Raw genomic sequence first — 25,325 nt, 5'->3', positions numbered from 1 at the left:
GAAATGATACGCTAAAGTTCGGTGGACGTATTCTATTCTCAAGCCGTTTAATAATTCACCAACAAGGTAATGTCTATAAGTAGAGCAAACTATAATTACTGAACTATGTCGCCCGTTACAGCATAATGCGACTTGTTCAATAACAATTATGCGGGCGATATATCTCGCCACATATTCCGCGAGAAAATTAGACGGCGAAAGTTTAACGTTAAATTCGTAAAGATGGTAATAATACCGCAACGATATGTAGAACGAAAGTAATAACTCTCTCTAACTGTGCGCTTTGTATACTAATTAAACTGCCATCCCAGACACCATTCGTTGACGCCTCTACGACTTAAGCTACATCCCGCGAAATTAACGCGATCTTAAGATGCGCATTATTAATTTCTCAAAGTTTCATAAATTTTGCAAACGTGATCAACGAAAATTATTTAGCGAAACTATGCCGAAAGAAATAAGTTTTTAAACGTCGCAGCGACATATATTTACTTTGCACAGCGTCCAACGAGATAATTATTGCTACTTGTCGCTCAATCATCGGACATCGTGATATTCGATGATTCAGTTGGATCTCTCTTGACTGGAATTAATTATCCAGTCAATCGTGCAGCAATTATGTACTCCTTAGTACACGAATCATCATGGCTCGATGCACTAATTGCACTCGATGCACTTTGACTTGGTTCATCGTGGCGTCTGTATCAAAGATTCCCATTATTGTGACTGTAATTGTCTTAAAGACTCTAAATAATCTTTTTTTTGTTACTCCTTTTATTGCGGTTCATTAAGCGCTAACTTTTAACGACATTCTTCTTTTACTTGTCACAGCTAATTGCGATCTAAATGCCTTTCAATTCCATTTTTCGCATTATTTCCCATTATTTTGTCTGGAATTTCCATTATCGTCACTTCATCTTATTTCTCATTTGTATTGCATTATTATCTACAAATTTAATTAAATAATGATTAACGATATTTGATAATAAAATATATTTTATAGTGAAATAATCGCTAGTAACATAGCACGTAAATTAATTTTGATGGCAGAATATTCTTGGCTTTTCTTAACGATCGTATTTTATGTGACAACACCTGTTCTCCGCGATTCAATTACGGTATTTTTTTTAATTAACTTACGCGCGAGCTGATAACAAAGCGAGATTATTTCCTGCGAACTCGAGATTTTTAAATTAGCGCGGTTTTATTTCTCGCGTTTCTTCGACATTGTTTTCATTATACGTATTTAAATAAGGCAATAATTACGTGTGTCTCTTACGAATATCCGTCTCGTGGCCTTGAATGATCGCTGATCGCTCGATTAGGTTTAATCGATCGCGCATCGATTCGAACGGGGGTGCAACGCTTGGATGCACCCTGGTGAATTCGCAATTCATAGAATAAACGAACGAGGCGTTCGCGACCTATTGAGCGTGTCGTTAATAACATTGCCAGAGCTTTAAATCAGCCGACGATTGCTTTCGCCGCGTTGGCCTCGTCGGGCCGCTTCGTCGTAACGTCAACATCGACTTCTTCCCCGACTTACGCTACTTCGCACTCGTATTTGAGGCGAGCTACGAGACGAAGATCGCGGCAAGTTTCCTGTAACGCATAACCACCGTAACTGCATGTGCAATGAATAATCACGGCGACTTTGAGCCGGATTAAAACACTGGATTATACTTACCGTGGAAATAATCGCAGCAATTAAATCGTTGGTTAATTGCCTTTGTAGCATTTATATACCGACGGCATTGTCCCTGGAATTACACTATGATTTTATACCGTGCGTTCGCTCTTTACAAACTCGTGCGATACATTAGAAATGTGGATATGTTAACAACTATCATGAAAGTAATGATCAACATTATGATAATTTGATATACGCTAAATATCTGTTTGTTTGTTGTAGAATTAACATGTATTAAATGTATTGGTGATATTATAATCTGCCTAATCGTTAGATATACAGGCTGATTGAACAAATTATAGAGAAGTGATAATTTGCAATTCAAATTATTACGCGAGATATTAAATAATAATAATGTTCGATAAAGAGTAATATTCACTTTTGCAAAATTTTCTGAAAAAAAATTGCAGATATATTCAACACACAATTCTATTCTATGAAATGTTATATTCTATATTGATATCATAATTTCGTGAATTACGCGAATGTGTATTTTCACGTTATGTCGTGTCTGTATGAAATTAATTTATTTTATCCTTTACTGCGATTTGCCGTGAGGAATGTTGTTAATTGCGTTTGTATTGGCGCAGGAGTTGTTCAACATCGCTCGCTAACGATCTCAACGTTCGACAAGGACGGACAAATCCTTTCAGATTCTCGTTTAGTTGCAATTTAGGCTACGCAAACTTTCGTCAAGACACCAGTGGTTCCTCCTTCCCTGTCGTCTCTTCTTTCACATCATTTCGTCGAAGTTACGCTTTAAATTAAATAAATAACATTCTAGGGGAGCGAATCTATTCTGTAACGGACCGAGGTCAAAGCTGGGGACAAATCCGGAGGGATTTCTTTTCCGTTTGCAACCCTCGCGAAAATATCTCGATGATACCCTTACAACGTCCAAATTAAGAAAAAAATTTATATATCAAATAATTCGTATATATGATCAAATAAATATTATTTTTATAATGCTATAAAAAATAATAGATGTTTTATTTTACATCTGATCAAAATCAATTAAAATTTTTATTACATTATTCTTAAGAATACAATTTCTCTTTTAAAACTTATTTCTAACAATTATTATTTTAGTTTATCAAAAATTAAGTTGCGATTAAAAAAGAAATTAAATATATCCCATTCACTGAGTAATTGAAAGATATATACATATTTTATAATAAAAAAATTAAAGAATAATGAAAGATGATGCGCTTTCTCTCTCTCTCTCTCTCTCTCTCTCTCTCTCTCTCTCTTTCTCTCTCTCTCTCTCTCTCTCTTTCTCTATGCTCTCAATTTATTGAGAAAATATTTTGCTATTATTAATAAATAATAGCTGTTTATTTACATTAAAATGTATTACATATACTAAATATATATATATATATATATATATATATATATATATATAATATATAAAATATATAAAATGTGATGTTACTGAAAAGATTTTTGCGTTAGAATTTTCCATTAATTTTGCATTAATCTATCAGAACTGCGATGTTTATGAAATGTTTCTGAAATTCTTTCAAACGTAGCGCGCAGTATATTGAAATACATCGCATACGTAACTCTTTAATACTTCACGTTTAAGCTCTCAAGAACGCAGTGTATTTTGGGATATTTTTTCCAAAACATACGCGTCAATCATCCTCCGACCTCGATATTGATCTTCATACATGTACGTTTATTGTACTTCGCGCGTTGATGCACGCCAAAAATTTCCGAGCTTGACTTCCATTATTAATCATCGAAGTGTAATTTCGTGCGAAGTATGTCCCTTCGGGAGAACAAACTTTTCTCAGATTAAGGACAAAGAAAAAGAAAGAGACTCGATCGACATTTCGATCCCAATATCGAAGCCACGCGGAATTTATGCCGGATCGCGAGAAAGCGAATCTTACGGAAAGATACGAAGAGAAATTTATGTACGGCGTCGAAATGAATGCAAAAATACTGGCGCGGCAGGATAACGTTCCGGAACTTTTCGCCGATGGATGTAGCAATTTAAAGTTTTTGGGCTCGTTAAACGATCTCGGCACTAGTTTGGCGCCGTCATGACTTCAATGAGGAGTTATGTCACGCGCCGATTAAAAGTCAATCTAGAGAAGTTGCACGAAGTTAGGGACAGTTCGACTTTTAAGTTTCGCGCTTTAATTATGAAAATTGAATCGCTCTAATTTTTCATACATCACTTGACGTCAAAAACAGTTGGTATCTTCCGCAACTGTCGTGTATTCATAAATTACGAAGGAAAAAAAAAACATATCGCGCGATTTTGATGAGAAGATCCAATCGTGATTTCTAATAAATCGTTTATTAAATAACGGCACAGCCGCTTTATGCAAGCTGTATAAAACAACCGTATTATTGTGATTAATTATTATATTTAATTACTAAGTAGAAGCTGCATTATATATTAATTTTATAAGTATGATTGGAATAGGTTCGAGTTCTCTGCAAGCATGCCGCTTTTTTTTCTTCTTGAGCTTTTATGCCCGGTTATAAAGACGCTTTTCTCAACGGCTCGGCAGTTTCGAACTTCTGCAAATATAAGAATAGATGAAAAAAGAAATCCATACCTTCAGTATACACTAAAGACAGGCCGCGTCATGCCTATGACCACCCTCATTCGCGCGCGCATCTTTTCATAAAGAGCCGTTCTTTTTACAGGCCGACATGCATGAATACGCGATGAACATGTACTTACACTGCAAAGTCTCTCATAGCTAGTGAATATTCTCCCTCTGCGTCACTCGAATTCGGATACATTTATCTGGATAGCCTATTCTCCGCATCGGATATATAAATTACGGAATTCTGTTTGTTAATCATTTCCCGTAGAACCGTATTATTTGCCATATCCAGATTCATTATTTTGCTTTATATTTTAATATTTTAGTGAAATACAAAGCGAAACCATAAGAAGCTACAAGCGAAATTTTGTCAAAGTTTGTAGAGCGCACAGTGGAAATGAAAGTGGAAATGAAAGTTATAAGATTAAGCGAGAAAAAGTAACGCACGTTTACGCAGGTTTCACCGAGAACAAGAGGTCAAAGGTTAATTAACAGATGGAACTACTCTTGCTGACTGTTAGTCGACGCATCGCCCTTGTTATTTCGATGTTGTATCTTCGTGTTTCACCATTTCGTCCGGCAAACATACGCATGTGTTCGTTGTACCGTTGAACGTCTCTCGCTATTCTCTCCTATCCCTTGTCTATCGTTTGATATTTTTCGCTCGTAATTCCTTTGCCATATTCGCGAATGTACCTCGCGCAGAGATAACAAAAGAGCAAATAGTCGCGCACTTGACGCTTTGTGCGCGACAGAATCTTGTAATACTGATAGATAAAATGACATACAGGAACGAGTAGCGGTCTCGAATTCCTTTGTAACTTGTAATTAATGAACGTCGCTCTGTACTTATATGGATTCAGGAATATAAATAAAAATGGCATCCAAAAAAGGAAACAGAGATGTAGAAATTTGAAGTCTCGTATTTTTTACATATTATAAGCATATTATAAGATTAAAACATATTATAAGATTAAAAGTACAAAAGAATGAAATACGAGAAATACAATTGTCTATGTAAATATGCAAGCTATATAAAACAGCATAAAAAGTTCGTGATAATAAAGCACCTAGATGAAGCAAATCATGCGAACAATTGAAAAGGTCATGAATTAATAGCGAGATTTAATTTTCTTTGTGCAGTCTTTGTGAGCAGTGCACCTGGAAAGAATGCCGAAGGATGCTAATAACGGAATGCTTTTTATCTCAACTATAGTGCCGGCCAAATATCTTCAAATAAATATATTAAAGATAAAGTACTGAGCTTTAAAATTTTTTTAAATTTAAAATAAATATATAATAAATAGAAATTATAAATAACTTAAAACGGATAAAAGCTAATAAATAAAAATTTTTTAAATCTAAAGAAAATGTTGCAACTTCTTTTCAAAATGATATTTTCTTTAGTGCAAAAAAATAAATAAATAAATACCGAAGTTTGTATATTTTTATATACTTGTATAAATATTTGATGATTGTTATATTTGACATTATTTAAAGATATATACATATATTTCTTATCGCATTCCACTCTTGACAATTTCCAATGGATTACGTCAAACTTTTCTATCGAGCGAACGTTTCGCTCAGATGCACCAGATGCACACCCAATTGCAATTAGAAAAAGAATGAAGAAGAAGCAGGACTATCTATATTCATAATTTACTTATAAACAAAAAGATGACAGAAACCTGCATTACAATACATATCTTAGTTTATCATATATAAATAATCGTAGAGAAACATATTTTAATGGTGTTACATATTATCACGCAACATTATGTCTATTTATATCACTGATGAATATTTAAATACATACGGTATATAAATACGTATGCGCTAATATTTTTTTTTATGCAATTAAATAGGCATCTAAATCTCAAGTTGACATTTAATTACGTATGTGTGTGTATGTGAAACTAAAAAATAAAATTTGTATAAAATTTATGTCACTCACAATTCAAAAGTGTTACCAGCGAAATAAATTCACCTATGAGTACTTTTTTTCTTTTATATCTAATGTTTGTCAAATTTAACGTTAATAATTTTAATAAAAAAGATAGAAAAGAAAAGAAAAAAGAGAAGTTTATGTTATATGAATCGAGATTCATCTCGAAGGAGGAAACGCGCATAGTGCTTGAACGGAGATAGATCGATGATCCTTCGTTTCCAGGATTCGCTATCGAATATGTTTTGTATTTGAGTGGTCATTGTCAAATCCCCCTTTCCTTTTTACTCGTCCGGGCTTGTCCATTCATTTACGTTCAATTCCATCTAGTCTTTGAACAGTATTCCCTATCGACTTCGTGCACACCGTTCTGCTTCTTGTACATCCGATCCATTTGGTAGTATAGAGCTATCAAATTTAGAATTCCAGCAGATTCGAAAATTGCACGTAGTAATATCAGAAGATAATGTTTGATTGCGTAGTAAAAATTAAAATTAACAATGTATAATGCATTTCGAGGTAACTTAATAACTATATTAAATATTAATCATCGTTCTGTTTAGTTATATATAACGTGACGGAAAATTGTTTTAAAAAGGGAAAAAAATATTAATAATTAATCAATTTTCACAGTTTTCACAGTTATTTTTTGAAAATTTAAAAACTAAATGAAAGAGAATACAATTATAGCTATAATTATATTTGATTATAATTTTAATAAAAGAGATAGGGGCAAAAAGGAGGTATCATTTTCGGGAAAATTTATGACGTAAATACGAGAGTAACTGAATAATGGCTGAATATTTTCCTGCGAGTGCAGTCTCGTCGTTTCTCTTCGGGATTAAACCGCGTCGCCGATTGATAGTCAGCCCTTGCCGTAGTAACAACGGAATTTTTCTCATGCTTTCTTTTGCAGACGCTGCCACGCTCGGTGGACGGAATGAACGCCGGGACGGAATAAATCATCGAGAAGTGCGTACTCGTGGGGATGCATTACATGCATTACCTCAAGGGGATCTCCGTCGTCAAGCCAGGGTCGATCGGGCAAAATAATGCGATCGAAGCGCATCAAGGAGGCGACGCTGTTCAGATTGCTCAGATACAGGCAGTGCGCCAGGTGCCGGAAGATAACTTAGCGTACCCGAGAGCATCCCGGGCGATAGATCGACCGGAGCAAAGGGGCTAGGCGCTAGGAGCACATACATACGAGAGCACATGAGACTGATCGCGATCGCGGCAACGATCGACGAGCGTAATTTCACTCTATTGGCTGTGATTTTTACCCCTAGATCCCGATTTCCAGAGGCTCGACGCGTGAAAATCGCCAAGACTGAAGATCGAGGTAGACTGCTCAGTGATCTCTTCGCCGAGAGACACGTGGGCCTGGAATATTGTATTCCGCGACGTAAGTTGTGACGTCATCCGCCGTCGGCGGACTACATACGTACATATATAAAATCGATAGACGTTATGTCGTTAGTATAAAACGTTAATTACTATCTAAGTGTTGCCGGTAACCCTCTAAGATCAACTCGCGAGAGAATAATTAAGGCGAACGGATCTCTCTCTTCGCCAGGCGCGTCGCGGGAAAGGAGAATTCGTTGCTCTTCTCGGCGTTTATTAGCGCCGTCGTAGGACGCGCATCGGTTGCATACAGACGAGACTTTCCCTTCACGAAGCCGGCAAGATGCATATGCGAAGTTCGTTTTTGCACCGTCGGGTAACAATCACGCACATCCGGAAAGCAACGCGAGCAAAACACGAGCCCGTTTGTATCGGAAATACGTTCATCGAACGAACTTGATTGCGCCACAGTTTGCGACTAATCACTTGAAGGCTCGCCTTTCGATTATCTATCGTCGTTCTCGCTTTCCTCGTCGATGGTCGACCGGTTGCTGAAAATTGAGAAATTCCAAAGAGAGACGAACCCTCACAAGATGATCGCGCGAGGATTTGGAGGAGATTTACGATAACTTTGGCCGCGCCGAATGGAAAAAACGAAGCACTTACTTGGAGCATTGCCCAATCCTGAAAAGGAAGAATCGCCGATATTGGGAAATTTGAGTGGCACTCGGGGATTGTCCAATAGTCGGGCCGGGTTAAAATTATTTCGTCGCATCGATAAGAAAGAGATCGCGTTTCGTCGTTATAATGCTATTTGGTATCTCGATGAGATCGAAAAGATTCGCGAAACTTTGAGATGCTTTGTATCCAGATAACGGGATCGAGGTAAAATAACAATTAAAAAGTGCAGGCAGTCGAGAGGAAATATTAGAAGAGATAACGGAAGGGGGGAGGGGAAGAGTTATTACTCGCGAGCGAGCGAGCATTTTAAATGTTTGGATTGAAAGGGAGGAAAATCGAGCAACGAAAAAATTGAGGAAAGGGCAATTAAGGAGGAGAGAATCGGGCAAGGGCTGAATGGGAATCGGAACGTGAAAAGGTAAAAGCGAATTCGAGCGGATGATTCGGTTGAAATTTGGCACATCGCAGGAATATGAGAAAAGAGATCAAAACGAGATTTGTATTCGTGTTTTAGTGGATATATATATATATATATATATATATATATATATATATATATATATAGGTGCATAATGATTAAAACAGCGGCCGGTAAAAATTTAGCCGCTTAAAATCAAAAGCCGGCGGTAATTAACGCGATCTCCTCGACTACGATTATTTAACTTGAGTTTCCAGGAAGAGAACGCAACTCACGCACTCAATTTTTCAACACATATATAAGAGAGAGATAAATTTCATCGAGAGAATATATTTTGGCGAAATCAGACCAGAAAGTGTGAGGTAAACGTTAAAACTATAGGGAGAATAATGCAGTTCGTAAAATTTGTTTAATTGAAAGCTGATCGGTTTTTCAATCAATGCTTCTAAAGTGATTAAGCATCATAGTGATAATTACAGTGATAGTATTATTTAGACCTTTGTGCCAAGAACAGTTGGTGTAACAGGACGCCGGACTTCCGCAACACGGAAAAGCGACGATAGCGACAAACTCATTAAAAATTCATCCGGCGTTTTGCGCAACTCGAGAAATAAATTGCGACCAAATCAAGAGGGATCGTTGGAAATTCATTCGGCATATCAGATCACCGCATAGAAGCGATGTAACGTAAAAGAAAACCCGTGAGAATGCCGAGGAAGCCGCGAAGAGGAGTAATTGAAAATTCATGTAGCATTTTAACTTCTTTTCCTTTTCGCGGAAGGCGCGAGGAAAAATAATTGGCCATTTATTAGACGTCTTAATTGAGCGCGTAGAGGAGAAAAAAATTAAAAGGAAATAATCGGCTTCGATTCCTGAGAAGAAAGAGACGAATTTTCAAACGATCGACATAGCGGGATTAGCTTGGAATATTTGAGCGAGAATTTAGATAGTTGAATTAAAGATTCAATCGGCTACTTCCGTGAATTCGAATTGGAAGGTGTGAATGAGGTGCTATCGTCGACGAGATATTCGAACCGGTATTTCATTCGATTTCGAGTAAAACATATAATCCAGCGGAAATCGACGAGCGGAGAGAACGTCGGAGACGTTAAGAAAACGCGCGAGAAACGTCGCTGAACGTGAAAAATTATTCGTGACAAAATCCAGCATTGCGCACGATAGGTGAAGAACACGACGTTTGTGAAAATTGTTGGAGCAGAGAAAACATTTGAAAAGAAAAAACGCAGGAAATAAGAAAATCTCGGAACCTGTCAAACGGTTCCAAGTTCCGCGATCTTCTCTTTTGGTAGAAATCGGTCGTGGGAAAGAGAAATAAAAATTTCTCATCGGTTGTGATTTTGCGCAGAAAATTACTGCCAGAAAATACGACTCGGTGTCGAGAGTCCCTGGTAGCGAATAAAACCACCTACTCACGTCCGAAAAAAAGGGTGGGCGTAGAATCGTCGGAGGGGGAAGACGTACGGAGTCGTTTAGCGAAACTGATCTACGCGGAATTTATACCCTGGAAATTTTCTGTATCCTCTGTATCGATCCCCGACGCCCTGCATTTCCGACACGTCGACAAACGATCGTGGGAGAGATCGCGAGGAACTGCGCCAAAAATTCACCATTCTCACCCCATTCAGGGTGGAACGTGATCGTATTTCTAGGAAGTTGCCGAAAAGTCTTCCGCCGTCTCGTTTTGCCCTTTTCCCGCGTAACGCCGCCGGGTGGAAGTTCCTGAAAAAGGCGTGAAAAGGAAGAGCGCCAGGGGAAAGATTGCAATTTCCAGCCAACCACGTAACAGTAAATTCATTGCGTCAGAAGCGTAAATCCTGTGGGACGAGGCGCGCGTAGGGCGTTCCGAATCGAGAGACTTGGGGCGAACATCCGCGGAGTAGTTTGTTAAGGACAAGGACTAGGACTTTTTCTCCGCCGGACGAAACACGAGAAAGAGAAACGAGAGTGGGATCGAGGAGCAAATAGAAAAATTCTGTTTCGCGCCCGAGACGCCGTGAATTCCGAATAGGTAGTGAAATGTAATTGTCCGGGAGAACATTCTGCGCCGTGCATACATTCTATCTGCGACCGAATCACGAAGAACAGAAGCGATCTAGGCGAGAACCTTTCTGCCCGATCTGCGTAAAGCACGAGCGCGGAAGCGAGGTGAGAACCGAGGGAATTTAATCCGAAGTGTCGTAGGAAGAGAAATAATTTTATCTTTTTCTCTCCCTCTCTCTCTCTCCCACTGCCCGTGCAGTCGTCAAATATGGAACGACGAGAGTAATCCGATTTTTATGTCCTACCGAGAGCGGTAACGAGCGACCGTTTATACGCGCTCGTCGTAATGGAGATTCTCTCGGCATGAAAAGAGTCGGCGGCCGGGGATAGGGATTTTCATTCGGCGAAAGATCGTGAAATATTCGTCGCTGAGTTGAGCGGGAAAAACGTACTTTTGCCCGCAAAGCGAGCAACAGGAATCGTCGCTCGACTCGTCGAGAGGGAGAGCGATTTAAGAGAAAAATAATTTTTACTCCTGACGGTCACGTAGAGACCTCGTGGCCGTAATCTGTTTGTGCAGAATCATTCGATCAAATGCGTGTTCAAATGTGAAAGTTTAAAAGGTTTCCTTTCTGAAGGCACCAATAAGAAAATATCGTATTAACGAGTGTAAAAACTAGGAATTGATTTAACGACGTACGTTGCGAACCTTCAACTTCCCTTCGGCTAAATCAGAACCGTCGGACTCAGACAATCCCGGAACTTTTTATCGTAATTATTATATTATCGTATTCGAAGAAGGAGATATATTTCATTGTAAAATTCTTTATAGAAAGAAGAAATTTCAAGAAAAATTCGCTTGTTGTACATAAGCAAAAAGTATGAATGATTAGAACTTCTTGGAATCGCCCTCGAATTTGTACTAGGAAGTTTCGCCCACGACGTCCTGGAAGCATCAGGTCGTTATTTATCGACTTAGAAATCAGGAAACGGGGTGAGATCCAGGAAACGGGGCACTCAGCGGGTTATTTCGACGTCGGTAAAATTCATCGTAAACGTCAGCCGACGATCGCGCCTAATAGAGGTGACGCGACGACGACGCTGTTTTCAATTCCCGGTGGAAAAATAACGTCGATCTCTCGAGCGGAACAAACGGTGGAAGACTTCCGTCGGATTCGATTTGGCAACGGGAGAAGGAGCACCCTCGCAGCCGGGTGAACCGAAGAAGGAGGAAGAGGATCTTGATGGGTTACCGGGTAGCTACGTGATCGTCGTGGGTGGCTTGTGCGGGGGAGTGAAAAGTGCAATCGAAGCAGTACAGCGTGGCTAAAGCGGCTTTCGAAGGAGAGGTTTGCAGGTATCCGATATATATCCGCGGCGAGGGAAAAAAGAGAGCGAGAGAGAGCGAGAGAGAGAGAGAGAGAGAGAGAGAGAGAGAGAGAGAGAAAGACGGAGAAGAGGTGAGACGACGATGGAAGAACGGAAACCGACGATGATCGAGCGAGCAGTGTCAGCGCATCGTCAAAGGATGCCAGATACGACACGTTTCTGTCTCCGTGTCATCGTCGTCTCTTTTTAGGGAAACGCTAATGGATCTGCGACACGTGGATCGTGTGACAATACGAAGCTCGTTGACGAACGATTAGGGTGATTTCATCGAAACAGCTTTCGTCGAAGTTTAGAAACTTTCTGCAAGTTACGTCAGCGGAACCGTTTTCGCGCCGGATAGTGTTGGCGTATCACATTCACAGAGTCAAGAAATAGTATCAAATATAGCTGAGCAGGAGAGAGAGAGAGAGAGAGAGAGAGAGAGAGCCGCGTAGAATTCGAAATAAGGAAGATGATTAAAGAGAATCGGGAATATCGAGAGAGAATTTCGAATGGAAATCGCGAGTAAAGACGAGATCGACTGACGTCGCGACACCACGACGAAGATCGCCCACTTGAAATTTCGCGACGGAGGGAAAATGGAAACGGAGATGACGAGACATTCGAAACATAAACTAGATCGTAGTCGAGCTCGCTAAATTCGATATCCTTCGACGCTGTCTAAAACACCATCGTTTAAAGGCCGCGTAACGTTAGACGACAGAGTGCAACGCGAGCGATTGTGTGCGCGGAGACTGAGTGTTATCGATTATCCGGGATAACGTTTTGCAATCGTGTTTGCGACCGCGAAACTAAAAGCGCCAGATTGACTACTGGACAGTGTATGATCAAATGTATCGGCGAGCGTACGTGACGTGCGCATTAACAAACTCATCTGGAAACCGTAATCGTGGAAATATTGACGGAAATTTATGGAGATTACTCTTCAATTAACAATCGCGTTCAGCAAAAAGTCATGAATAGTCTTCTACAAACGAAAACAAGAAAAAAAGGGGGAAAAGCTACTATTACGACGATTAACGTTACGTACACAAGCAGTGTAATTTATGACGAATTACTGTTTTTTAAGGAAATTCAGTGAGACAGTGTTAAAAATATTACAAACACACTGTAATTTCTATCTATTTCAAAATAACATCAAGGTCTCTAATCATAAGATAAAAAATCGCATAATTTATTAAAATTTTCGCTATACTCGTAATAAGATATAAAATAATCATAAATAATTAATTAAGAAACAAATATAACCAAACATAACACTAGTCGATAGATTAAGTCGCTGAAGAAAAAGTGGTTGGCCTCGAGTTTAAGGATCATCGGCAAACATCGAGTTTTTTCAAGTTCTAGTCTCGCGACTCGCCGTCGAGTGAATCGATTGATCGTAAAGTCTTTTATTATTATTTCTCTAATCATGTGAGGACTCTATGGTGTTCTGGTGAAAACTACAAAAAAAATCACAGTGCTCGTAATTGTTTCAAGTACATTTAGTTTTTAACGTGGAAGAACTTCGGCTCCGTTATGACGGCTCGAGATGCGTCGAGCATCCAACCGGGATCCAACAGTTTGCAGCTCCCCTCATCGTCACCGTGCCCGAAATCCTTTGGAATCCTTCGACAGGATCGCATGGGCGTACCCGAGAACCGCGAGAGTTAACTAAAATGCGAGAACTGAACGCCACCGCATGCGCTGCTTTGTACGACGGCGTCGAGTGGTCGAGCCTGTGGAACGTGATTACTCTAATCGTCCTGGCGATCGTCGATGTCATGGTGGTGGTGGGTAACGTCCTGGTCATTCTAGCCGTCTACTGCACCAGCAAGCTGAGAAACGTGACGAATATGTTTATCGTGAGTCTGGCAGTCGCCGATCTGATGGTCGGCGTCGCCGTCCTGCCATTCAGCGCGACGTGGGAGGTATACAAGGTAAGATTTCTTTTTAACTGCGATAGTAGAGTAAGGATATTATTATGGAAAGAGAGAGGAAATATAACGGCGAGAACGATTTTGCTGATATTTGGCTAAAAATTTAGCCAAGTACAGATTTTTTGTTGGTCCTTCAAAATTATTACGACGTTCAAATTGGTTGCTAGAAGAAGATAACAAATTTTTGCAGCGTTTTTACGATGTTTAAACGTTCTATATAATAATTCTGATGAGCTAACGAAATTATTTTCAGATCTGGTCAAATTTTGGATTTGCCAGCAAAACTCTCGTTCTCTTGTTTCGTAAAATGTTAAAATTAAAGAATTCGATGTACTATAATTTTTTTTCTATAAATTACTCTTCTAATGATCGTGATAAGAATGGAGGAAAAGTGATTAGAAGTGATTAAAAAAAAAGCATTTGATTAAAATCGTGTGAATCACAGAGATTCGATCGCGTTTTATTAAAACAACGCATCGTATTTTGTGTTTTAAATCACTTTGTCAGAGTTGCATCTTGAATCGATGGCATTCACTTTGTTGCAATCAATAGTGCATTTTTCACGCAACGTTCGAGTACAATAGTATCAATCACAAGTGCATTATGACGTATCGATACACAACAACGAGTTGCCTGCCAGCGAAATTTCATCCGCTGGTCCCTCACTAACACACGGTTTTCGACAGGATCGATTTACCCTTACAGTCTAGACAAAGCGCCGAATTCTCTGTCTCATGCAATATTCACTTGTTGTCACAAGCAAGATATATTTTGCAATAAATAGGGTGCGCATTGTTTGAAAACAGAAAATATTACTCCTCTGGAATGCGTCCGAACGTAATATTAAGCACAATTTCTCCGATATCTGTCGTTAGTTTTTATCTTAATTCGAAAACTACATTTTCACAACTCCAGCAAACACATACTTTTCGCATTTTTGGATATCTCAGTTCTTCCATTTTTTTTTTTGTTTCTTTTTTAATCTTTATTATATTAAATTAATTCAAGATTAATGCAACTTAATATTGCGCATTAATATTCTTTTTTATGTATTTAATATTATCGCGTGCTTTTTGTGCCTTTTAACACAGAAAACAATTTTTGAAATTTTTCATTATTTTTTACCATTATAATTGAGATATCTTTGCAAAAAGTATTTTTGTTAAAAACAAGTAACCACATGCGAAGAATATTTTAAGTCACGATTCTCTCTCTCTCTCTCTCCTTTCGGGAATATTGCATCGTCAATCGCGAGACCCTCTCGTTTCTTTTTCGCTCATCTTTTTCTCACAATAAAGTAATTCCTTCGGCATGTCTCTCAAGAACTCGTTACATTATTCCTTTGAGTCTCGTTTTGTAACACGATTAAAAAATAAGGCGAGGAGAAAGGCGCGGTGGAACGGCGATATATTTTATTCCGAAGTCACCGAGCGAGCCGTGCTGGTTTAAGTGAGATTCACGGAGGGCGCAACAGTTTGTTGGCTTTTCCCTTTGGTCCTCCCAGCCTGGATTTCCGCGTGCCTGCAATATTCGCGTCTGTGTGCATGCGTACGAGTGTTCGTTAGGTACCCGGAAACGGGTCGGTGGGCAATGAATGAAGTATAGAAGCGGCGTGAATCTCTCTTAACTCGGGACGAGAACGAGGTGCTCCATTTAGCTGGAACTTACACAATATAGCGCAAGTTAGTTCTTCGCACACTTATCACGATGCAACTCTTTCTCCGAAAGGCGTTTCTTCCTCCTTGCCTCTTCCTTCCGGGGGAATTGGTCGAATGGCGTGGCACAGAACATTTTCTCGGCGCAAAGGAGAAAAAGGAGAAACGATACGAACAATAACGAGCGTCTCCTCGATACGGCCCGAATTGTAAATTTCAATGGAAATGTAACTTAAATGTCTTCAGTGTCAATATCGATATCGTCGTGTCAGTAAGATACGTTTAGATGCTAAATAAGAAGAAAGCAAGAGGTTTATTAAAAATCGGCCGTTTAAAAATGTAATATAATTGATTAAAAAATAAAAATAGATATCGGTATGATAAAAAATTAAATTAAATATCGGAATTTTTAGTGTTCATTCAATATATATTAATCTCGATTAAAAACGATTAAATAAAAATAAAATAAGCGAGATATAAAGATTGCGAATAATGAATATACTATATTAATTTCATTTTTCCTCTTGTTTTTCTCAAAATTTGATATCTCAAGACATTATTTAATTAATATGGCTCGAGTATATTGATAAACTGTATCTATATATGTTATGCTGCTAATTATATGAGATAAAATTGGTTTTAATTAAATAATGCGTTGCCAGACGAATTTGAGAGCAAAGATAAAAACGATGCTATTGCGAAGATATATATGTTCATATTTATACACATATAGGATATGTAGTTTTAAATAAATAATTATGAGTGATAAAACTTTTTTTTTCGATTATCGTTAATTATTAAGCACTTACAATTCAAGGCCCTTTGTTTCTTTGAAGATATTTTAAAATTCTATTTTTGATTATGATTTTGATTATGATTTTTCAGCTTGAAAATGACAAAATTTATTTTCAAAAGATGCAATTGTAGCCAAAAATCCTCTGGAAAGTGAGATTTTCAAAAATTCTAATTGTTCGTTTCGATCTGACAAAAAATGCATCGAGAAACAGAACGAACGGTGAATTCATTTAAAAAGTCAGTGGAAACGGAATCGATTTAATCGCAATTTGTCAGCGGTCGTGTGTAGTCATAGCTGCAGTAATCTGACGATAAATAATGAAGATTAATTACTGAATTCCAATATCGGTAACACACGTAACACCACTGGTCAAAGCTAATTCTGAACAGGTGGTTGCAGTCCCGTGGAGATGCACGCGTTATATTGTCCAGCATTATGCGGATGTGCCGTGCGTGCGGCACGGTATAAACGCGCGCATGCCGTATGCGGAACGTGGCATTCCATTGTACATGATTACATTGTGAATCAGCGCTGACCTGAATGACAATTGATCCGACGTTGACACGTGCCGGCTCGGAGTCTTATCTGCTCGCTAGGTTTTACGAACAACGAGATATATCGTTGTCAATCGTTCGCTACAAACTGCCTATCTGCGATAAATATCATTCTACTGAGACTGCGTTCCAATATTCACTATCAGTACTGAAAATATATAGTTCATGTCACGTATATTATAGATTTTCAGTGCTGGCAGAGGATATTGGAACGCAGCCTTAATACACCCTAATAATTACTTTTGCTTCGATTTCGAAATGCGTCGCATTCGGCAATTCATCTTTCCACGTTTAAATATCTAGAGAATGACGTGAATTAGGGGTAGGGGTGAATTGCACTGTAGTAAAACTAACTTTGAGTTTGATTAAATGTAAAGCCAAGTAAATGGGAAAAATTATTATCGATTGCACCAAATGGCGAAGATATTTTTTTTTTTGACGTTTTATTCTTGAATGTATTCCTTTTGAACGTCTCTCTTGAAAGGTTTGGATTTACGGAAATCTCTGGTGTTCCGTGTGGCTGGCAGTCGACGTTTGGATGTGCACGGCATCGATATTGAATTTATGCGCCATCAGCTTGGATAGGTATTTGGCTGTGACCAGGCCAGTCAGTTATCCTCAGGCAAGTACCACTCAGCATTCATGAAAACGATTAGGAGATCAGACGCCCGTACGCGTCAATCGATATGGTCATTCACTTGAACTGTTGTGAATTTCTGCATAATGTTGCGTAAACAGAAGAAATGAAATTGGAAGACAGTTCTATACGAAGAACAAAGATCTTGAGACCATTTTTATCAGTTTTACATTTTTATATTTAAATGTTCGAAGTGCGATGCTTAATGTCAAAATCGATACTTCAATTTTTCTATACCTCGGAAATTGTAAGACGGTAAAATAACAAAAACGATTCTACAAGAATCTCTGATTATAAATCTGATAATGTAAACTTGCGTGTCGAAAAATTAAAAATTATCAAAACAAAGACATCGACATGTAAATGGTGGAATATGAATTTTTTTCTTCTAAAAAGCTAACGCAATATATCGCTTAATGGCAGTATTTGTGCAATTATCGCGCACCCCCTCGTTAATTGCTTCTTTTTTATAAATCCAGATTATGTCGACGAAGAGGGCTAGATTGCTGGTGGCCACCGTTTGGGTTTTGAGCTTCGTTATCTGCTTTCCTCCTCTAGTGGGCTGGAAAGACAAACGGGTGCGTACTAGCCGCGATTAATCCGCCTTCGTGCTGTTATTTTGGGACGATATTTTCAATCGGCCCACAGTCGAATCGTATTTTCGCACGCGTTTTAATCGTTTCCTCTGTCCTGCAGTCGCATCCCACATACAACGACACGTTTCCTCTATACGGCCCGTCCAACACCACCACTATACTCATACCGATGAAACCATGCCCATGGATCTGCGAGTTGACCAACGACGCCGGCTATGTCGTTTACAGGTAAGTCCCTCAAGGACTTTTGGCTTCTCATTATATGCATATTGAATTATAACGCGTAGCAGCGAGAAATTACACGAATACTCTCCTCTTTGCATTACACGTCAGGGTAAATTAGTTTTCCATTATCTGATGAAATGGGAAGGCGACGGGGAAAAATGGCAAAATGTGCTAAGGGAATGCCCTTTTCATGCCTTTTCTGCATTAAATTGAAATATTATTTAATCTACGGAAAATTAATTTATTTTAATGTACACTGCAAAAATAAAACAATTACAAATTAATACCGCGAATTCTAGATACCGTTTTTCATTTAAATATATTAAATATATATATATATATAATAAAATTTATATAACTGAACTTTTCGTGTTTGCATAAATATTTTACGTATATTAAAATTTGAGAATTTATATAACGTATAAGGATTATGGTATTTTTGGACAAAGCAATAAAGTCATACCAATTATAGATCATGTTTGAAACAAAAATATAATTTACATCTTCGCGAAACAGAAATAATCTTTCGAAAAAATTATCTCTAATTTATTTAATCTCTGTTTCAACAATGAATAAGCTACTCGGGAGATTGTAGAATATTTATAATTTAAAAGATTACATAGTATTAGCTCTTGAGTTAAATTTTAATTTTTATAAATTACAAGTAACATTTTATTAATAATAACTTTAATTTCTACATTATTATTATTGTACATACGTTAATTAAAATCGGTCATATGCGCACTGTTACGTACCGATCAATAAGCTGATCGCAAACGCATTTATATCTCCCTATCGGATTATCGAATTCGGTAGCCAAATTAATTTTCGAGATAGTCTGCGTTGAAAATGCACACACCGGTACGCAAAACATGTCCGACATGTTATCGCGAAATGAGGAACCGCGATTATCACTAATGTGACGGGAACTTGCAATCGCACTGTGTTACAGCGCTCTAGGCTCCTTCTACGTACCGATGCTGGTGATGTTATTTTTTTATTGGCGGATCTACAACGCCGCAGTTTCCACGACAAAAGCCATTAATCAGGGTTTTCGAACAACAAAAGCCTCGAAAATGTTTGGCACCAGGTAAATTCGCGTCAGTTTTTTTTTTTCACCGAAATTTCCGTATTCCTATAAACGGTGAATTTATTTTTTGTGATTCCTATAATCTATTTTCATCACTTATTTATGTTATGTATATACGTTTGTTGAATTGATGCAAACATTTTTCATGTTAGTCATCTTTTTTTTTACTGAATCAATTATCTTATCAAACACCAATTATTTTACAAATTTTTAATATGTAAAACAAATTATTATTTTTTATTATTATTCACTCTTATTAAAATGATATCCCAAATAAATTATTTCAGCATTCAAGTATGTTTTTTCCTGTTTTCCTATTTTGAGTCGTCATTTCGTTCGTACGTCTGTAGTTGAGTTTCTCCTCTGAGAGAGGAAGTCTTTTTATAGAAGCTTCATTATGCCGCTGACAGACATAATAGGAAATGCTTATGTAGATGCACAACGCATTTTCCTATTTTCATGCAGATTCGACGAACAAAGACTGACCTTACGAATACATCGTGGACGCGGTAGCGTCCACAACGGTAGCAACAACGGCAACTCGAGAAGTCCGGACTCGAGTAGCCGCAGTTCCGTCAAGCGGGAAAAGATCAAGATCTCGGTTTCCTATCCTAGTACCGAGACGCTCAACACGAAGTGCAATACCCTCGAGAGAACGCCATCGAGATGTTCGCAAATTTCGGTCCATTATAGCAACGGGCAGACGCAGACGCAGCTTTGTCCGAGCTCGCGAAACACGCATCTCAAGGTAAATTAACAAACTTCATTCAAAGACTTTTATCAGAGCGTAATTAATTGCTCGAGATGCACAGATCTTTTTCTGATTTTCCGATTCTTTTTTTCATATTCTCAGATGTTTTCTTCATCATAAGATTACAATTTTGACATGTAATTTGTAATTTTTATAGCACCGAATATATCTACAAACAAATTATATTAAAAATTTATATACATATATTAATAATTTTAATAATTTATATTATATATTATTATATAATTATATAAAGTATGAATATATATATCATATAAAAAAAAAATATATATATATATATATATATATACATATAAAGAAATCGAGAAAATAAAATCTATAACTCTCATCTACAACTCTGTGAAATGTGATACTCAATGTGTGTAAATTTTACATTCCAACGTCACGTTCCTACTGACGTATTGTCACTTCAATTTCAAGTGCACGCTTTTTATTGCCGATTAATCGAAGGCATTTTGCAAAATGAAACGAATCAAGGATCACTTTTTCGTTCAATAAAACCGAGGCACTCGTCCGATTGGACGGGGCTATCGAGTCGTATAAATTCACTATTTTTCCTCGTTTCCCTCGCTGTTTTGTTTCACGAGGATCTCGGAGCTTTTATTTGTCGTTTAAACCGTCGATCGTGATTATTCTCCCGCATGCGAGTCCGTATCGCGCAAATTTGCAGGCGAACGAAACGAAGCAGGATATGGACACCATTGAGGGCTTTCATGTCATCTGTAATCGCTGATATCAATAAATACTCAGGAAAGAAATAAAAATATATCTCTTTCACCATTCATTTCATCTTGACAGGCACAAGTGACTTAACAGAGATATCATGCTGACAAATACGAATTAAATCCTCATATTTGAAATTACGAATATAAACATGAAGTAAAAATTGGCAAAGATTTTAATCGAGATGAAATTATCTCGATTAAAAGATTTCAATCAAGATGAGTAATGACGAAGAATGTCACTGCATTTGCATCTAGGTGTGAATAAGTAAATTTCTCAAAAAGTCTATAAATCGCAGTTTGCGATAGTTTACCTCTTTCGTGTTTTGGTTCCGTCCGTAAGAGATAGTGCGCGACGTCGAATGTCTAGCTGAATATGACACCATGTAGGCAACACTTTTTTAGAACGCTTTACTCTAGACGCTGCACGTGATCGTGATTCGAAAGAACGGTCATTTTACGCCGGTCCATAAATCTCGCTTCGAAAGTGAATCTGTATTTTATAGTATAGGCACGCGATGATGTGTGTATGTGTGCCGGAGTCGTAAAGGCCGACTTGTTAAATCCCCTTTCAGGTCGGTGGTGTCAATAGGGTCGGCAGCAGCAAAAGACCGAGCAGACGGAGCAGCTGCGAGAGTCAGGTGACCGGCGACGAGTTGTCGCTGCGCGAGATGACGCCGAGCAGCGAGGAGAAGCCGCGGGTGATGAAGCTGGGCAAGAGAAACATAAAAGCCCAAGTGCGTCTCACGTCGGCTCGTTTATGGCTTTCACACTTTAGCTCGAACCCATTTTTCAAACATCATATAAAAAACGAACGAGCATTAGTTCGAGATTAGTTTCGTAAGACATTACTTCCGAGGACAGAACTTTATTACTCTATTTCGGTCGAGCCGATTGGCGATTTCAGTATCGATATCGATATCATTTGTCGAAATTTCTTTGAATTATCAGATAACGTTAACGATGAAGATATTAACGCGTTATTATAGAGAGTTGATATCTTTTTATTTTGTTAAAAGTAGTTGAGATATTCGATTTGGTGGCGATATGCGTGAGACGGAATCTGTATGCAGGTGAAGAGATTTCGCATGGAGACGAAGGCGGCGAAGACGCTGGGTATCATCGTCGGCGGTTTCATCATGTGCTGGCTGCCTTTCTTCACCATGTATCTGGTGCGCGCGTTCTGTCCGAATCACATCCATCCAACCGTCTTCAGCGTACTGTTTTGGCTAGGATACTGTAATTCCGCGATTAATCCGTGTATCTACGCTCTCTTCAGCAAGGATTTCCGCTTCGCTTTCAAGAGAATCATATGCTGCAGGTGTTCTTGCATACGACGCGCCAACACCCTGCGACGTGGCAGTGACGGCAGCCAGTTGGCAATGAGGTCAGTGTTACAATTTGTATTACAAAATAGAACGGTGTTCCATTCTGCGATTTATTTTCGCATTCTCACGCCATATAAAAGAAACGCTTAAGTCGGCGTCGCAATTTGTATTACAAAGTGCGTGGCGCATTGTCGCAACTTGCGATTTATTTTTACGAGATCGCGCTCTCGCGAGTGAAAGATGAAAGATTAAAGGAACCAATCATCTCGTTTATATTTTTAAGTTCAAGATTTACACTTGGAAAACCTTGCCAGTTTATAGCGTATCGGTATTTTATTTGCCCGATTATTATCCATATCCATTGAATCGCGGATGTGAAAAAAGCTTTTTAATATAGCTACATGAAAGAAAATTCCTGAATTTCATCATGTTTTATGAATCGTAAACGTATATATCATCACGAGTTCTATGTGGCGATTTATTTTTTTTCACTCGATTATATAAACGTCCTCTTGATTGCATAAAATAAAAAAAACACAGGATCGGTTCTGTAATTTAAATTTAAAATAGTCAATTTTTGCTAAATGGTATTGCAAAATATAGCTTTTGTAAATTTTGTGGATTTTAAACTTCAATTTTTTTGAAAACAAAAAAATATTGCCGCTCTCACAAGCAATCGACGATATTCGGCGACACTCGTATCTTTGCGCTTGTACATACGTCTCACGGAGACGATTCTACACGTGTTCCGTAGGAACGAACGAAGTCCTAGTTATTCGATCCGCATGGCTCACCACGGGATCTCCATCGACGATTCGGATCCGGACCCGTCGGAGCCGACTCATTCGCAAAGTGAGTCCAGATGATTGTAGCGTCACGTCCGAGCTGGCACGCAGCGCGTCACCTTCAATTCCCGATCCTCCAAGGCGAGGATATTCTCCTTCTGATGATGGCGGTGGTGTCCCGAGAATCGCATATCCGGGCCCTCACGTCACGATGACGACGACGGCGACGGCGACGGCGACGGCGACGAGTCGTGGTCTCCCCGACTTCGGTGTGTGCCAACGTAAATCAGTTTCGCCATTCTGCCAGAACTGACGTTGCGTGAGTGTTTCGCGTAAATTAGACACCCGGTGAAGCTGGGAAACGGCCCTGATTCTATCTCCGACACGTCGCGAATCGGATAGACATCGGGTAACAGTCAACTAACAAGCGACAACTAACGAGCGAGCAACGGTGCGACTTGTTTAGCTTGCCCTGTTATTCCTGCCGTTGCAAAAAGAAAAGCCAATGATTGTCCATATAATCTCGCGTACGACGACGGGTTAGACGAGTTTACACCAAGGGGAGATAAAAGCCAGATAGTTTCTCGAGTGAGGTGAGCAAATAATTCGCCGCTTGATCTGCTTCCTCCTCACTAAATCGCATAATTTCGCTGTAACGAGTTTACACAAGGAGAGGGGGAGCGATGGGGATGGGTAGGTCAAGTAACGGACTGCTCTTCTCGCTTTTCTGTCATCTATCATTGGGGTGACGGAGGGGGGGGGGGGAGAGGGGAGCGGCAAAAAAGGAAGAAAAAGAAAGCGTAAGTAGATTGCCGTTTGCCTTTGCGCTGTAATTGCGGCGAGATCGATGAAAACGGAGTGCCAAGGTGGAACTCTGCCGTTGCGCGTTCACTCGGAATTGGATTTTAGCGCGACAGGCCTGGAACGCGGCGCTTTATTTGCAAAAGAAAAAAAAAGAATACGGGAGGAAAAAGAGAAAGAGGAAAAGGGAAAATTGGCTTCCGTACGCGGCCTCGTCACGGTGTTCCGCTTTAATTTGTACTTTTGGGCGACACGAAGAGCTTCGCGCGGTTCACTCCTCGTAGGAGGACCGTTCTCTCGCGATCACACGCGGTAAAATCATCCGTACACGCTTATAGTATACGTTACCTGTGTACTCTCACACGGATTACCGAAGGGGTAATCGACCCGTTTGCCGGTAATGTTAATCTTCGATTCGAACAATGTGTGTAACGCAATTCGGTGTGCCTTCTTTCGTCATCCCACGTAGTAGACGTGCACCGTTTTTCGTGACGTTTCGAGAAAAATAATCCGCCCCCCGTTCTTCCACATACAGAGTCATTTTGCAATATTATTTATTTGTTCCAAAATACGACTCGCGCGTGTGCGACTCGTTACGTGTCGTGTAGCTTCTAGTCCCTAAGTCCTTTCCTCGAGCGGACGATCGGATCGATCGATCGACCAATAATTGATCGTCCTCGCTCGTCCGCGCGTTCGTCCCATGGAAGATCTGCGCTTAGAAGATTTGAGAATCGTCGCGAGAATCACCTCTCACTCCCGAGCCATGGAAAGAAGCGGGAGTTGGACAACGCTCGCGTTTGATCGAGGCGCGGATGTCGAACGAGCGACACGGACTTCCTATGTACATACATACCGATGTCTATGTGTACGCAACAACAACGCTAAGTTGTTATCTTCTATATAACCGATGTTCGCGCGCACGCTCGCATAAATCGGCGTTTCTCCTCCCCCATTTTCTTCCCCTTTTTTTTGTATTCGATCGATTTTTCGAAATGCAGGCGGAATAAAATTTAGCAACGCTTCGACGCCGTTGATTCCTGCGTTTCTTCTCTTATTCCCACGCACAATAAACATTTGCTCCACGTTGCCACGCGTGTGAAATGTACATGTGTTACTTTGACTAATTGAGCGACACGCGCGGATATTGTTAAAACGGCGTTATGAAAAGATTCGATGTCTCCCACGCGTCCTCGCAGAATCTTTCGATTCACCCCCCTATTGCTGTCGTAGCTTTTTGCAATTGTAATTCGACGGGGGCGGCGAGACGGCCGATCGATTTAAAGAAGAAAACGCGTGATTCATGTATTATGTGATATATCGCATAAATAAGTAACAAAACGGATGGAAATAAATATGTGAGTACGTATAAACGGATCCGTGATCTTCTTAATTTTTCATACTAAT

General features: G+C 39.2%; 1 protein-coding gene across 5 annotated transcripts in view; it reads left to right on the top strand.

Moving 5' to 3' along the window:
* Oamb (Octopamine receptor in mushroom bodies) overlaps positions 1-25,295 on the top strand; it is a 114,579-nt gene extending 89,284 nt beyond the window's left edge. For 4 of the 5 annotated variants that reach the window (XM_089081369.1, XM_089081367.1, XM_089081366.1 and 1 more), the window contains 9 exons: positions 7,125-13,960; positions 17,450-17,587; positions 18,082-18,180; positions 18,299-18,426; positions 19,376-19,513; positions 19,979-20,261; positions 21,583-21,744; positions 22,081-22,394; positions 23,090-25,295. In XM_089081369.1, coding sequence (XP_088937495.1) covers positions 13,700-13,960; positions 17,450-17,587; positions 18,082-18,180; positions 18,299-18,426; positions 19,376-19,513; positions 19,979-20,261; positions 21,583-21,744; positions 22,081-22,394; positions 23,090-23,201 — 1,635 coding nt within the window. In that variant the 5' untranslated portion in view covers positions 7,125-13,699 and the 3' untranslated portion in view covers positions 23,202-25,295. The remainder of the gene's footprint in view (positions 1-7,124; positions 13,961-17,449; positions 17,588-18,081; positions 18,181-18,298; positions 18,427-19,375; positions 19,514-19,978; positions 20,262-21,582; positions 21,745-22,080; positions 22,395-23,089) is intronic. The other variant, XM_089081371.1, reaches the window with a different exon arrangement.
* The last annotated feature ends 30 nt before the right edge of the window (positions 25,296-25,325 follow it).

The sequence above is a fragment of the Pogonomyrmex barbatus genome, unplaced genomic scaffold (genome assembly GCF_055798465.1).
Source record: "Pogonomyrmex barbatus isolate J1 unplaced genomic scaffold, ASM5579846v1 scaffold1, whole genome shotgun sequence".
NCBI classification, from domain to species: Eukaryota; Metazoa; Arthropoda; class Insecta; order Hymenoptera; family Formicidae; genus Pogonomyrmex; species Pogonomyrmex barbatus.
Note: the sequence above shows the minus strand (reverse complement) of the source record. Positions and strands in the feature narration are given on the sequence as shown.